The 14072-nt window shown below is 44.1% G+C and overlaps 1 protein-coding gene across 3 annotated transcripts; it reads left to right on the top strand.

Moving 5' to 3' along the window:
• Window positions 1-548: 548 nt before the first annotated feature.
• On the top strand, window positions 549-13889 carry LOC131702050 (ubiquitin carboxyl-terminal hydrolase 49-like). 3 transcript variants are annotated; one of them, XM_059003621.1, is made up of 7 exons: window positions 549-1093; window positions 7201-7304; window positions 7686-9128; window positions 9745-9952; window positions 10445-10553; window positions 11203-11408; window positions 11896-13889. In XM_059003621.1, exons 3-7 carry the CDS (start codon window positions 7746-7748, stop codon window positions 12015-12017), a joined length of 2028 nt encoding a protein of 675 aa, XP_058859604.1. In that variant the 5' UTR covers window positions 549-1093; window positions 7201-7304; window positions 7686-7745; the 3' UTR covers window positions 12018-13889. The 3 variants fall into 3 exon arrangements, with proteins under 3 accessions (XP_058859604.1, XP_058859603.1, XP_058859602.1); XM_059003620.1 differs by having other exon boundaries at window positions 550-1093; window positions 7201-7315; XM_059003619.1 differs by having other exon boundaries at window positions 554-1093; window positions 7201-7327.
• Window positions 13890-14072: the final 183 nt, after the last annotated feature.

The raw sequence follows: 14072 nt of genomic DNA, 5'->3' as shown, positions 1-14072 counted from the left end.
AATATCTTAGTAAAGGAAGGACTTGCACATTATGAATAAGTCTTAGGGAATAAAATGTTTTCTGGACTCTTGACCGGAAGGTCGTGGGTTCAATCCCAAGTGGGGGACACTGCTGCTGTACCCTTGAGCAAGGTACTTTACCTAGATAGCTAATAACTATATAGAGAGAGAGAGAGAGAGAGAGTGTTTTGGATGAAAATCTTACAGCATTTTCCTCTCTACTATTATGGACTTCGCATTGAGTTAAATGGCACTGTCTCTTTAAAAAAGTGCTTTGTCTGTGGAATACCTTATTTACCCTTTCCATCCAACCTAACTTATTTCCCGCGGCTGCGCAAAGTACGTAGCCCTCATTGTAAACCGACAGCCTTGGTAAAGGACTGAGAAGCGCATTGCGTACTTGTTCCTGAATAGAAACGCCCGCCGCGAACAGTTTCAAAGTTAAGCCGCACGGCTACGCCGGTCACTTAGGAATTTACCACCGAATCAGAAAGAGGGCTCCCCTAAAGAAGACGCAATTTGTTTTGTGAATAGGCCATTCACCGAAAAAGTAAGCGAATTGATGGACTAACCACCAATAAGATCTGAAGCTTTGTCAGAGATTGATCACCCTGTGGCCAATCAGCGAGCAGAGGAGGAGGAAACTCTGCGGTTCGGTTGTCTCGCGGTCGATGACAGCTCGCGCGTGCTGATGATGGCGGTAAATAAAAGCTACCCAAAAATTGTTTTTTTTATTGAAATATTTTTTTGAATACATCTAACAACGTTATATAGCGGCATTCTGATCTACAGCCCCGCCTGTTATGACACGAGTTTACAGCCTTTAAAAGTTGAAAACGTTTTTTTTCTTTTTCTTTTGAAGGAATGAGAATTTTTTTTTTTTTTTTGGAGTGACCTCCTGTTGTTTTGGTTTATGTTTTTAAAGTTTATTTTATATTTGTGATTCAGACCCGCGCTGGTGTTCAGCAGAAAGAGGGACAGGTTTTTTTATTATTATTATTTTTTTCTTCTCCTGGTACTGTTGTGGATAAAGCTGAGCCCTGGACTCGGAGTCGAGGAGAGTTTGTTAGCGGCAGTCTCTTTGTTCTGAAGGGTAAGTGCAGGGTTATTGTTCGGGTTAGGATAACGATAAGCGCTTGAATTTACAACAAATATCCGGCATTTATCTGTAGAAGGAACAGCGATTGCGTCTGTATGTTAAGAAACACAATGCTTCTTGTTTTTAAACGTCAGGGTTAGAGCTTAAAGTTATTTGGCTAGAGTTAGTGTTATTTACAAATGTCTCGATACGGTAACCAAGTCGTCGGTGAAACTTTATTTCGTGGTGGTTATGTTTAAAAAAACTAAAACAAAAAACGGCTAAGGCGATACAATAAGTATGGTTTAAAAATAAATACGGACTTGCTTAAATCTGACACCCGACATTACATTATGAAAATCATCCTACGTGTTGTGGTGAAGCGTGTCATATTAAACTAATTCCATGCACACAAAACCTCTTCCTGCTGTCGTAGTCTGACGGAGGTTTCTAACCCGGTGCCCCGGTTCTTCGTCATATCATCAACAAAACTGCTAACAAGTGCGACTGATATAACTTGTCCTGGATGAGTCTTGTAAAGTTTATTTTAAAATGCATACGCAAAACTGCCGTGTGGTACGTTACAGAAAGCTTACTGTATAAACGTGTTTTCAGAGTCCACTAAAGTTAGCATTTTAATGTAGTATAGCTGCCATCGTAATATCTAGACCAGACTAAAATAAAAGACGTTTTTTTTACAAGGATTTGCATTCAGGAGCAGATTGAGGGGAGCAAGCAGGTTTAATTAATTTAGAAAATGCAGTAATAAGAGCAACTCTACAGTATATGCTACACTTACTGTTTTTTTTTTTTTGCATGATTTGAGTTAAATTTGCATGTTGCCATTTTCTTGTAAATACTGAGATGTTTTCTATCAGTTGGCATCAAGTTCATTTATTTATTCTCAAATCAGATATGCCAAACAGATTGAGTGAGGAGTAAATTAATTTCAGGAAGGTGCTACAAATTATGCTTGCCACATGTGAGGAAATAGACAGTATTGTAACTTAAGTAAGGACTTAAACTCAACAATGCATCAAACAAATAAAGTTGGTGATTCTGGCGTGCAGCCCACTGACCGCATTTCTACAAGCTTCAGAGTTTAAACAAACCAGATCTCAACAACGTGATGTAGCTGCTGCCTGTTAGGTGCATATTGCATACATTAGAGTGGTGTTAGTCATGAAGGAAATTCATTCTTACAAATAGCTTTTGTAGAATTGTGTCTGATGAAAACAAGGACGGTGAAAAGTTAAACATATAACATTTGAATTAGGGTTGCGGTCAATTCTTGTTTTTCAATTCCAATTTATTTTTTTAAATCCATTCCCTTTTAATCAATTCCAACACATCATTGATCAAAACTGCAGTTAGCAGTATTCTGATAAAATTAGCTTCTCACAGTGGCAACAAATTATTTCAGTTGAAGTCCCTGTTAGTCAATGACATTGTTTAACTGCTTTTATTTGAAACAAATCACAAAGAAATACCATGTCGTCTTTAAAATATCAATTCCAATTCCAACTCCTTCGAAGGCATTGCAATTGGAAGAGAAATTGAAAAACAGGAACCCGTCCCTGATTTGGCTTTCAGCTGTTGGTTCAGAGCGTACACCACAGCGCACACACACACACACACACACACACACACACACACACACACACACACACACACACACACACACACACACACACACACACACACACACACACACACACACACACACACACACACACACACACACACACTCTCCTGTCTTTAAGAGCAGGGATTATCTATGTATATTTATGCATCTCCTGTCTGGAAAAAGCAGATTTTTTTTTTTTTTAAATCCTGACCGTCAAGGATGGCATGTTATTTAATTTTAGTGTGCAAGCCAAGTACATTCTCATCAGGGCATGAAATTATTTTTTGGGGGGCTGTGTTGCAAAATTGCGTAAAATCCAGTGCAGATTGCTTATTCGTGACATTACTGCAAAATTGTAATTTTGTAAGTGTGAGGCTTACCTTCCCTGAATGTTCTTATTATGAGTGCTATTCCATTAGCTAGGTTGGGATCAAGTGCTGGTATACACAGGTTTCAAGTCGTGACAGCATTGCTTTGCCCCTGTTGTTTTCATGTCTGACTATTGTCCGTCGTGTTGAGTATTACATTTTTGTGTTGAGCTGTCGATGCACACAGAAAATTACTAGTGCACGATTAAGGTGTAAGGTTATCTAATTTTATATCACTGGAATACCAAAGATGATAAATGTGATGGTCCTGTAGGACTTAGTTTGTATGACAATAAGATCAAAAGATCATTAATGATGGGCTGTTTCCATAAAAAGCAAAACCTTTTAATGAGAAAATGCGGTGTAATTATCCCAGAAATAAAAAATCACATTTAATCATCACTCAGGAGCCATGTAGAGGACTACAATTATTGCCTACCTTATCACTGCATTTGGTAGTTGATAGCTATTTTATATTAGTATAGAGGCACGCAGTTAAACTCACTTTAATGTTGGTGTAGGAAAACCTCTAGTATCACAAGTCATTTTACTTGCAAGCGTTTGCGCACCAAATATCACGATCACGCACGCTAAAAACATGAAAGGGTAGCACTCACAAAAGAACAGGCGGCGAGTGAGAGTCCATGCTTGCTGCTGGAAGCCCAAGGCATGTGCTCTGTTTAAGCCTGCCGGGTCTGGGGGGTGAATAAGCAGAGTTGATCCTCATCTGGGGGATTAATGCTAAATGGCTGTAGACTCGGTGGACTAGCACAGGCGCTACAGGGGTGATTACTGAGGGGACTTTGGGGTCGGAGAGGCTTTTTGATCAGTTCAGGTTGAAATGTATTGATGTTTGACATTAACACTCCGTGAAGGAGATCAGGGATGGGGACCGGTCCACTGGAGCTTTTACAGCACGGCTCAACCTAAATTATTTAGAGGATTTATGAGGATTAGTGAACGCACCCTGGATGGGATTGTGGCTGGCAGTGTTTTGCTGGGACACGATGATACTCCATTTGGTACCTGTATGTCCCTTTGCTGGGTTCTGCTAAAAAACCTCTAAAAGCATATACAGGGATGGAACTAAAACACCCATTGCATAGCTGTTTCACCCATTCCTGGTTTTAATAGGAGCTTGATTAGTCACAGTGTACAAGTAACAATCTCAGGTGTATAATTAAACACATAGTAAAACAAAGAATGGAGCAAACTGCTGTCTTGTTTTGGGACATACTGATTCAGTTCTAGGTGGGATTGTAATTCTGTACCCATCTTTATACAAAGTAAACATGGAAAGCTTAATCTAATTTGTAATTTGGAAGGGGGAGGAGGGGTTAACTTGGAGGCATTACACATCACACACACACAGCGAGTTTTTATTGAGTGCTTCAGAAGCTGTATGGGCCATGGGACAAAAAACAAATTAAGTTCAACAAAAAAAAGTGAAGAAAAGAATAGGGTGAGGCAGGGTTACATTACTAAATGAGTACTGCACTCGCACACTTTTCTTACACGTCACATTCAGCTCATGTTTTTAGGATTGCGCAAATGTCAGTTTAGCGTTGGAGACTCCTTTAGGCTAGAATAAATACTACTTCTGTCATATCTAGTTTATAACGGCTCTTGTCTGTTTTCTTTCGCCAAGTTTGTGGTTCAGAACACATAGAATGTTGTTCTCTTGTTGACAGGCTAATCAGGGTTCAGTGTTTAAGAAATGGTATACCTGTTCTGACCTGTTGTTCAGGCTTTCCTCCTAAATGGGGGGTTTAAATAGAACTGCTGTCGTAAATAAAGCATTCTTCTTGTAGTAGTATACTGCAGAACCAGTAACAACCAGGCCTCATTACACTCAGAACTGGCTGAACATTACATTGCTTGTGCACTGCAGAAGTTTCAAAGTTTAAGGCTGCAGGTCTCGGGTTCTATCGCATACAGAAGGAGCTATTTTCCCACTTGCTAATTTAATTTCTATCAACTGTGTAATTTCTGGCGGCCATGGACGTGCTTATTTGTCTTCGAATAACAGTAGAGAAATGTTTTTTGGAATATACAGATATTTGTCCCAGCACTGATTATAGCAGTGTGACCGTGTCCATACTGCCTGCCTGTCTGTCTCTGTCTGTCCCTGCTTTGTGCAGCCGGCTATGCATGAAGGAAAGAGATTGTTAACTGTCACCAGACAGTGATCAATATCCCTGCTGAAACAGCTCCCGCCACACGTCATGCATTTCCAATAGCCTGTCAGCTCCAGCCTTGCTGCAGTAGAGGCTTCTACAGGGGAGGTTACTGGTGTGGGTTGTGTCGTCCAGCTCCCTCAGCCATAAACATGCATGTCCACGTGTCAGGGGTGTGGTCCTGCTTCACTTGTCCTGCATTCAAAAAATATCATGTGTTACAAAAGGGATCAGGCTCTCCAAAATACTCTCTGAACTGATCAGGGTAAAGCCATTCTTCCTTGCCACATTCGTCTGGATTTCTTCCAGCAGTTTAGGGACTTAAGATGCACAAACAAGGGTGTGACTGCTTGTTTAAAAACTTGGAATAAATCTCATAATTTTTTGAGCAGGTTTAGCATGAGTCTGATTAGCCAGCTTGCTCGTACCTGATGATTTTACAATAATTCAAAATGGAAGTGGGGTTTTCCGCACCCCTCCATGTATTGTGCTACTGATGTCACTGAAAGGGGTCTGTCGGACTTCCGGGGATTGAATTACAGAACGCTATGTTTGTTTAACAAAAAAGGAATCTGCTGCTGTAACTGCTTGGACAACGTGTGAAAGCCTGGTACAGGTTCCAAGTGTGTGAATTCACAGCACCCCCCACATTTTAGTTTTAATGATGCCCTGTAGTGATCCGGTAACGTTTAAAAGATACACCAAGATGAACTCTCATCAGTTACTGCTTTTCATCTGCTGTTTGTAGATGAGAAATACAGCAGATTAACAACAATGGTGTCTTGCTATTTAAAACGGATGCACATTCCTGCTATTGCATAGAAGACTAATTTAACAAATACTTTTGACTTTTCTTTTTAAATATATAAAACAAGTGCATAAATCAACACATATTTAAATAAATAAGTACTATTTCTAAAATAGGATTTTACTTTTTTTTTTTTTTCCTTCTGTCTTCTCTCTCTATATATCCCCTGCCATTTAAAATGTTAATGCGCATCATGACTAGGATGCGGAATCCCAGATGCTAATGATGCCTCATAATTAACTGGTTTTTATGCAAATGAGGTCCATCAGAATGTTACCATGGCACTTGTTCCCTTTGATGCTGGCATATCTGCCAATCTGAGACGGTGGAAGCCAGCTGCTGTTAATTTTCAGTTAAGGGAATATTTACAAAGGAGAAGCTGAGACGCCTAGAGAGAGACAGAGGCACAGGGAGACTGAGTGAAGGGGCTAATGTTGAGATTGTCTGCCTCTCTCACTTGGTTTTGCTGCATGGTCTGTACATTCGGCAGTGCTGAATGGCTAAAGGCAGGGAGGAGCTAAATTTAAATCTGCTTAGCAACAGGGTCTTGGAAAATGTGGCTGTATGGTTGGAGCAGCCAGGGTTGGGCTACATTGTTTGAGGTTCAGAGTGCCCATAGCAGTACAATCCCCAGGGATGTGCTTGGATGATGCTAGGGCCACACAAGAGCAAGACTTGCAATGATTATGCAAGCTCTGTGCTTTGAACACACATGTATTCAATAGAAAGAAAATACAAACCTATAAAAATCACTCGAAACACTCCATCATAAGTTATGCTGATACAAAAAAGGAAACTTTCTGGTAATAAAATGAGACATTGTCAATGTATTTTGTGTTACATCTGTCTAATTTCTCTTTTGTGCAGAAGTATAAAAATGAACTCTGATTACATAAGTGTGTGTGTTTGTTCTCGGAAGTTTAATTTATGTGGAAGTTGTGTTGGGTTTCTTTTTTTTAGGTTTTTGCTGCCTTTATGGTTGCTTAAAAGAGCCTCTCCAATGGGTTCAGGGATTGTAGGATTTAAAGTTAGCCTGTAGCAGGCTGTGGCTCATCTGTCGAGGTGTAGTTACTGTCTCTCAGGCCCTTCTCCTTGCATTTCCTCTCCCCTACACTCACAGCTGTTCTCTTTGACTTTTTCAGTGCTGGTTTGCTTTTGCAACGTGAAGATGCGTCTCAGCCTGTTGAGCAGCGTGTTGTGAGCCACCCTGCTGGCTGAGATGGTGACGGTTCAGTCCCCGGCGTCAGTGAGTACCGGGTCAGTGTCACAGTAAGTACTGCACAGCGCTGTGTGCCGTGGGAATCACAACTCCCAATGAACAGCAGTGTGCTCCGTTCCTGTGTTCACTATGAGCCTCATTAGACATGCCTGGACTGCTCCCTCGATATTTATCAGATTCATTATTTCACTCATGTGGTTAATTCGTTGTTGGGTCCTATATTTTCCTGTACAAGGGCCCTTCACTAATTCACTGTTTTTGTGTGTTTCTTCAGTATTTAAAAAAAAAAAAAAAAAGTCAGAACTTGTACAAGTGTAGGTTTCTAATGAAGCAGGGTGCAGGTTTCTAATGAAGCAGGGTGCGGTGACGCGGTGTGCATACTGACCTGTCTTTGCCTCCCTTCTCCAGGATGAGTTCTCGCGCAGAGGGGAGGTCGCAGTCCTGATCAAGTGTATGCATTGCTGAGCGATGGATCGATGCAAACACGTGGGCAGGCTGCGTCTGGCCCAGGACCACTCCATCCTGAACCCCCAGAAATGGCGCTGCGTAGACTGCCAAACAACAGAGTCAGTGTGGGCCTGCCTCAAGTGCTCGCACGTGGCCTGTGGGCACTACATGGAGGAGCATGCCCTGAAACACTTCCAGGAGTCGCGGCACCCGCTCGCCATGGAGGTCCACGAGCGCAACGTCTTCTGCTACCTGTGCGACGACTATGTGCTCAACGACAACGCCGAGGGGGACCTGAAGCTGCTGAGGGGGGCCCTGAGCACTGTGGTGCGCGGCCCGGAGGGAGACCCCTCCAAGCCCAGCCGCCGCAGCCTGCGCTCCCTGGCCTCCGGGGAGAGCCCCAGCTCCCAGCCCCATGGCGAGTCCGGCAGGCAGCCTGCCATGCAGACAGCTCTGTGGCACCGGCGCCAAGCCCTGCTCAGCAAGTCCCTGAGAGCCTGGTTTGGGAAGAGCTCCAGGGGCCAGCAGCGGCTGGAGGAGGAGCGGAGGAAGCAGGAGAAAGAGAAGAGGAAGGAGGAACTGAGGCTGCGGAGGATGGAGGTGAAGCAGCGGCTGCTGGAAGAGCTGGCCAGCTCCCCTCCTAGGAAAAGTGCCAGGCTGCTGACGCAGGCGCCCAGAGAACATGCCATCATCCCCAGGAAGTTTCGGGATCCCCCCGAGCGGACGCACCTGCTCTCTCGGAGGTCGCTGGGCGGCGCTCGAAAGCGGCGGAGATGCTATCCCTCGTCTAGGCGGAAGGTGACCCCTGGGGTGACAGGTCTGAGGAACCTGGGGAACACCTGCTACATGAATTCGATCCTGCAAGTGCTGAGCCACCTGCAGAAGTTCCGGGAGTGCTTCCTCACGCTGGACCTCTGTGAGACTGAGGAGCTCCTGGCCAAAACCTCGGGGGTCAACAAGTCCAGGGTCGTGAACGGGACCCCCCACTCGAACGGTGGGACGGGCCGCAATGACAAGCCGGGGGGGCTGTCCGGCAGTAAGCAGAGCCTGCCCCCGAGCCTGAACGCAGCTGAACTGGTGCAGCCCAAAGAGCCGCGGTCCTCCCGGCAGATGTCTCTTTGCCACGAGCTGCACACGCTGTTCAGGGTGATGTGGTCAGGGCGCTGGGCCCTGGTCTCCCCCTTCGCCATGCTGCACTCCGTATGGAACCTGATCCCGGCGTTCCGAGGCTACGACCAGCAGGACGCGCAGGAGTTCCTATGCGAGCTGCTGGACAAGGTGCAGCAGGAACTGGAGTCGGAGGGGACCAAGCGCAAGATCGTCATCCCCTTCTCCCAGAGGAAGCTCACCAAGCAGGTGCTGAAGGTCGTCAACACCATATTCCATGGGCAGCTGCTCAGCCAGGTAGGGAAGCTACATCCACAACTATTAGACGCACAGTTGGGCTTTGTTTAGAAATTTGAATTTATGAAGTTTCTTTTAGTATTTCTAATTACCAAGTAGGTTGTATGCAGAGCCGTTGCAAAGCAGATTGAATGCCCTATTAGTTTTTTTAAGTGCAAGTAGAATTACACTGGCAAGAAACAAAGTAATAACAATAATAATTTAACTGCTCCTTCCTGCATCTAAGTTGTTAATTGCATATGTTTTGTCTTATTCCTCTTTGCATTTGGTCTTGCTTCAAAATAAGGTCCCGAGTTTTTCTAGGTGTTACTGTGAGCTTGGTCACACACCTGATTGCCAAAACGTGGATCAAACTGCTGCAACAGAAGACCTATTTCTAGTTGTGAGTGCGAGTCAGTGTGACAGTCTGTCTGTTAGTGATATTTAGAAATAACCCTTGTAGTGTTAGTGATGACTTGAGTGCAGCAACTGTCGTAATGGATTTTCACATTGAGAAAGCAGCACCCTTAAGTGAGCAGTAACGCTTTGTGAATACGGCTAGGCATCGGTGTGTGTGAGTCTGATGGTGACTCTCCGCCTCGTGGTTCTCATCATGATGTCTGCGCTGTTTTTCCAGGTGACCTGCTTGACCTGTAACTACAAGTCGAACACAGTGGAGCCGTTCTGGGATCTGTCCCTGGAGTTTCCGGAGCGCTATCACTGTGTGAAGAAGGGGGCCGCAGCCACTGCCTATCACAGCGACTGCACGCTCACGGAGATGCTGGCAAAGTTCACAGAGACCGAAGCTCTGGAGGGGAGGATCTATGCCTGCGACCAGTGCAACAGTCAGTACCATCTCTGTCTGTCTATGCATCGTTGTGATAGTCTGTGTGATGTTCATTGTAACCACCAGCACTGTCTCTCCGATTTTATGTCTATGCTGCCTGTTGCATTATACATCAGAGTGTCTTGAATTAATCAGCACTGGGAGATTTGTTTATTGTTTCTCAATAATAAAGAACTGCACATCTTAGTACAGTGCAATCAGCACTCATTACTGTCTCTGATGCCACGTTATTGTGAAGTGGATGGTCACTGGCGTAGTACTTTGTGAAACTCCATTCTGCGTTGGGCACTGTGCTGCATTCTTTTCCCATTCCTTTTAAGATGGTCTTTGATATCCTGCTTGCAGTCGTGGAAGCCGGTACTCCACTAGAGAAGAATCTGATTCTCATAGTGTATTGTTGATTTAAATACAAGGTCCTGCAAGCCCTGATGATAGCGCTCCTGGAATCCTCTTTTTATTTTATGGTGGTTGCTGTTGCTTTTCTGCACAGGTAAAAGGCGGAAGTCGTCCCCAAAGCCTCTGGTACTCGCGGAAGCGTGCAAACAGTTACTGATCTACAGGCTACCTCAGGTCCTGCGGCTGCACCTCAAGAGATTCAGGTGAGTGACATGGAGCTTCAGCAATGGGGCTCGGCGAAGATAATGATAAATTGGTACTGTGTACTGAAACTGGGCAAAATTTGCTGGACGCCTTGGTTGTTTTTTTTTGCAAAATTTCTAACCTCAAAAAGCAGAACTGGAGTATATGCCCAGCGAATGTGGCGCCTATTGTTTCACAGTGAAAATAGACTGCCCTGGTACATATACATTTTAGTTTTAAAAGAATATAATTTAAATATAGGCTATTTTGTATCTTGCCTGTACCTGTCCCTACAAGAGAAATGTTCCTTATAGAACGCTGTTGTATCACTTGGTATCTTGCCTGTTAAAGGAGTATCCTGCCATTGTTTTTCAGGCTTCACATTTGCAAGGTTATAAATACCTTGGGGGATATTCCAAAACAGGGGTTATCAATTGCAAAAACTGAGCTGATTCCAAAAAAGTCTACTTTCCAGAAAAGACTTTCCAAATAAGACTTCCTGGTTTCTTTTCTCATTCATAACTCCCCAAATTCTGGGGGTTTGTGGCCGAGTTTCTGATATTGCAAACTCACAAATCAGGTGATGCCAGTGTTGAGTAGAAACACAAGCATCACTGGGGGTACTCTGCTTCCCAGCAGCATGCTCAGTCAACGCTGTTTGGTTTGCAGGTGGTCCGGTCGCAATCACAGAGAGAAGATTGGCGTGCACGTGACGTTCGACCAGGTTTTGAACATGGAGTCTTACTGCTGCAGGGACTCTCTGTCCTCGATCCACAGGGAGAGCTTTACCTACGACCTGTCTGCTGTCGTCATGCACCACGGCAAGGGGTTCGGCTCAGGACACTACACCTCGTACTGCTACAACACTGAGGGGGGTGAGTGAAGCAGTGCTGCTGCAAGTGTGCACTTAGAGGAAAATGAGGGCAAGAGCAGGGCTGGAAATGAGACTCCTATTGCATAGCAGATTCACCCTGTCCGGGTTTTAAAAGTAGCTTGATTATCCACAGTGTATCGGTAACAAGCTCACGTGTCTTATTAAACACCTAGTAAAACCAGGAATGGATCAAAGTGCTGTGAAATGGGAGTCTTATTTCCATCCTACGCTTATCTGGTGAGATTTGATCAAGTCTTCCCAATGGTCTTAACATATGACTTCCCCACTGTCACAAATGTTACATTTCATTGAGCAGCCCGCTGTAGTGTGTAGAATGGGTTATAGCCGTGGTTCTCCCTAGAAGGGAATAAATAAATATTAAGCCGTGACATGGATTTAGTGGAGTCCATCAGTACCTTTCTGTGTGTCTCTCACTTTGCATTTTAATCCGGTGAGTAACCCTTTGTTTTTTGTTTGGTGTGTTTTAGGTTTCTGGGTTCACTGTAATGACTCCAAGATGAACGTGTGTAGTGTGGAGGAAGTGTGTAACACCCAGGCCTATATCCTCTTCTATACTCAGCGATCAGTGCAGCAGACCAGCGTGGCTTGAACCCAGATCCACACTCCTAGACTCAGGGCTGTAGCAAAACATGCCGACCAGGACTGTTTCCAACATGCACCTAGGAACAGCCTGACATGGTGTCTTAAATCAAGCTCCTTGTGCAACTGAATTTCACTGCTTAACCACCAAAAACAACCGGAGCCCGAGGCACACTGACAACGTTGCCCACCGATTTTAGCCCAGGGAATCGGTAGGGAGAGTGGGCCACTGGTATAAACTGTGGCCTTAGCTAGAGGAGGCAGTGCTCCCCAATTGATATCGCTTGGGATAGTGGTTCAGATGAGGGGTAGAAGGCATTGCAGCCAAGTGACAGAAATATCCACACAAAAAAAACACCAGTCTGCAGCAATCAGGTATTTTTAAATTCATTGTTGCACATCAATCGATTTCTCTTGGGGTTCAGTGATATCTGTAGAATACAGAGGTTTATCACTCTCTGGCATGAGTAACAAAATCTCACCCACAGGGTTTACTATTGAATGTGCTGGCTCCCAGATCTGCAGTACTCGGTTCCCTATGCTGTGCTATGCTATACTGTACTGTATTGAGTTTGCTAGCTGTCTGATTGCTGGTCCTGACTTCACTATACTGCATTGAATTTGCTGGCTCTCAGATCCCCAATACTGAGCTCTTTACTATACTGAGTTTGCTGGCTATCAGATCAACACTACTGAGTTTCCTTTACTGTATTGAATTTACTGAGTTCTTCATTTTCGGTTAGAATAAAAAATGCTCAGCAAATTAAGAATCGTGCTTGCCTGGGCTGAGATTAAATTGTATTTATGGCACGGCAGCATCGTTGCAGAGTTTTACATTTACAAAGTATCTTAGCTGTGGGTTTGATTTGCAGTTAATTTGTTTTGTTTCTTCCTACTTACTTAAAAGCTGCTCCAAGGATACCAGCGCCATAATCGCAACGTATTCCCAGCCCGAGAGTGAAAATAGCCTGAGACCTTTAGTTAAAATGCTAGAATATTGTGCTGTACCAGAGCACTGGCTGTGTCTTGCCCGTTTTCATGAAGATTTCACATACCTGACTCGGTCCAGGTGTGAGTATGGAACGAAAGCACACCAGTGTAAGACAAGCTTTAGTGAAAAGAACTACAATACCATGCAGGTACAACCAATCAGGGCCTGGAATAGCAGCCATATTGACATGTGCAGCTTGTATGAAGTACTTTAACCTCAAGGCAAAAAACCCCCAAAAAAACAGCATTTCAAGCACTGCCTTGGTTTAGGGCTTCTGTGTCCTTACAGATTGCTTGAATAGTCTTGGATTGATAACACGTCCCCTGGAGGCTGCTTTGTGTACTTCTGTTTGTGTGACGAGTTGCAGTACAGTGTTACTGCAGTAACATTACAATACCTTCCAGTAAAGGTGTATTGGTGATCTCAGCAGGCTGCTTCTTATATGCTTTTCTTTGTGCTCCTTTGCAGCTCTCATTATTGGGTACACACAGTCAAGCACAGAGACACACTTCCAGCTTGTTGATATAAATCCTAGCCTATTCCCTCATTCAGCAGCATGAATATTCGTTTGAGAGCAGTTGCTGGTTGTCATGCGTTGCTGTTTTGCGCATAGAATTGTTTTTAGTGATCTAGACGCAGAAACTTCTTGCAGCCGCACACAGAGCAAAATAAACCCTGCTGAATGTGTTAGTTGTTTCTGGGGAGGGAGGAACTGTCTGGCTGTTTTGTAAGGAGTTTAGACAATGGGAAACCTAATGCTCCCAGCTCCTTATCCATTAACAATTCTAACTGGATAAAACCCTACAATCAAACCAAGCCTGGCGTATTTCTATAAAGAGAGAGATTTGATACACATCTTAACAGATCTGGTTCTTTTTTTTTTTTTTTTTTATAGCAGAGAAATGGGGGTGGTGGACTTTTCATCAGAGGGAAAAAAAAAAGTGAATTGAAGGTGCTGTTGCACGTGTTAATTAGAAAGGTGCTTTTGTTTGTAACATTGTGTATCTGTGGTGTGGGGAGTGCGAGTCATCATGAGGACCAAAGCACTCTGTCAGACACTAATATTCTGCCTTG

Source organism: Acipenser ruthenus, chromosome 29 (genome assembly GCF_902713425.1).
Source record: "Acipenser ruthenus chromosome 29, fAciRut3.2 maternal haplotype, whole genome shotgun sequence".
Lineage (NCBI taxonomy): Eukaryota > Metazoa > Chordata > Actinopteri > Acipenseriformes > Acipenseridae > Acipenser > Acipenser ruthenus.
This window is presented reverse-complemented; position numbering and strand designations above follow the sequence as displayed.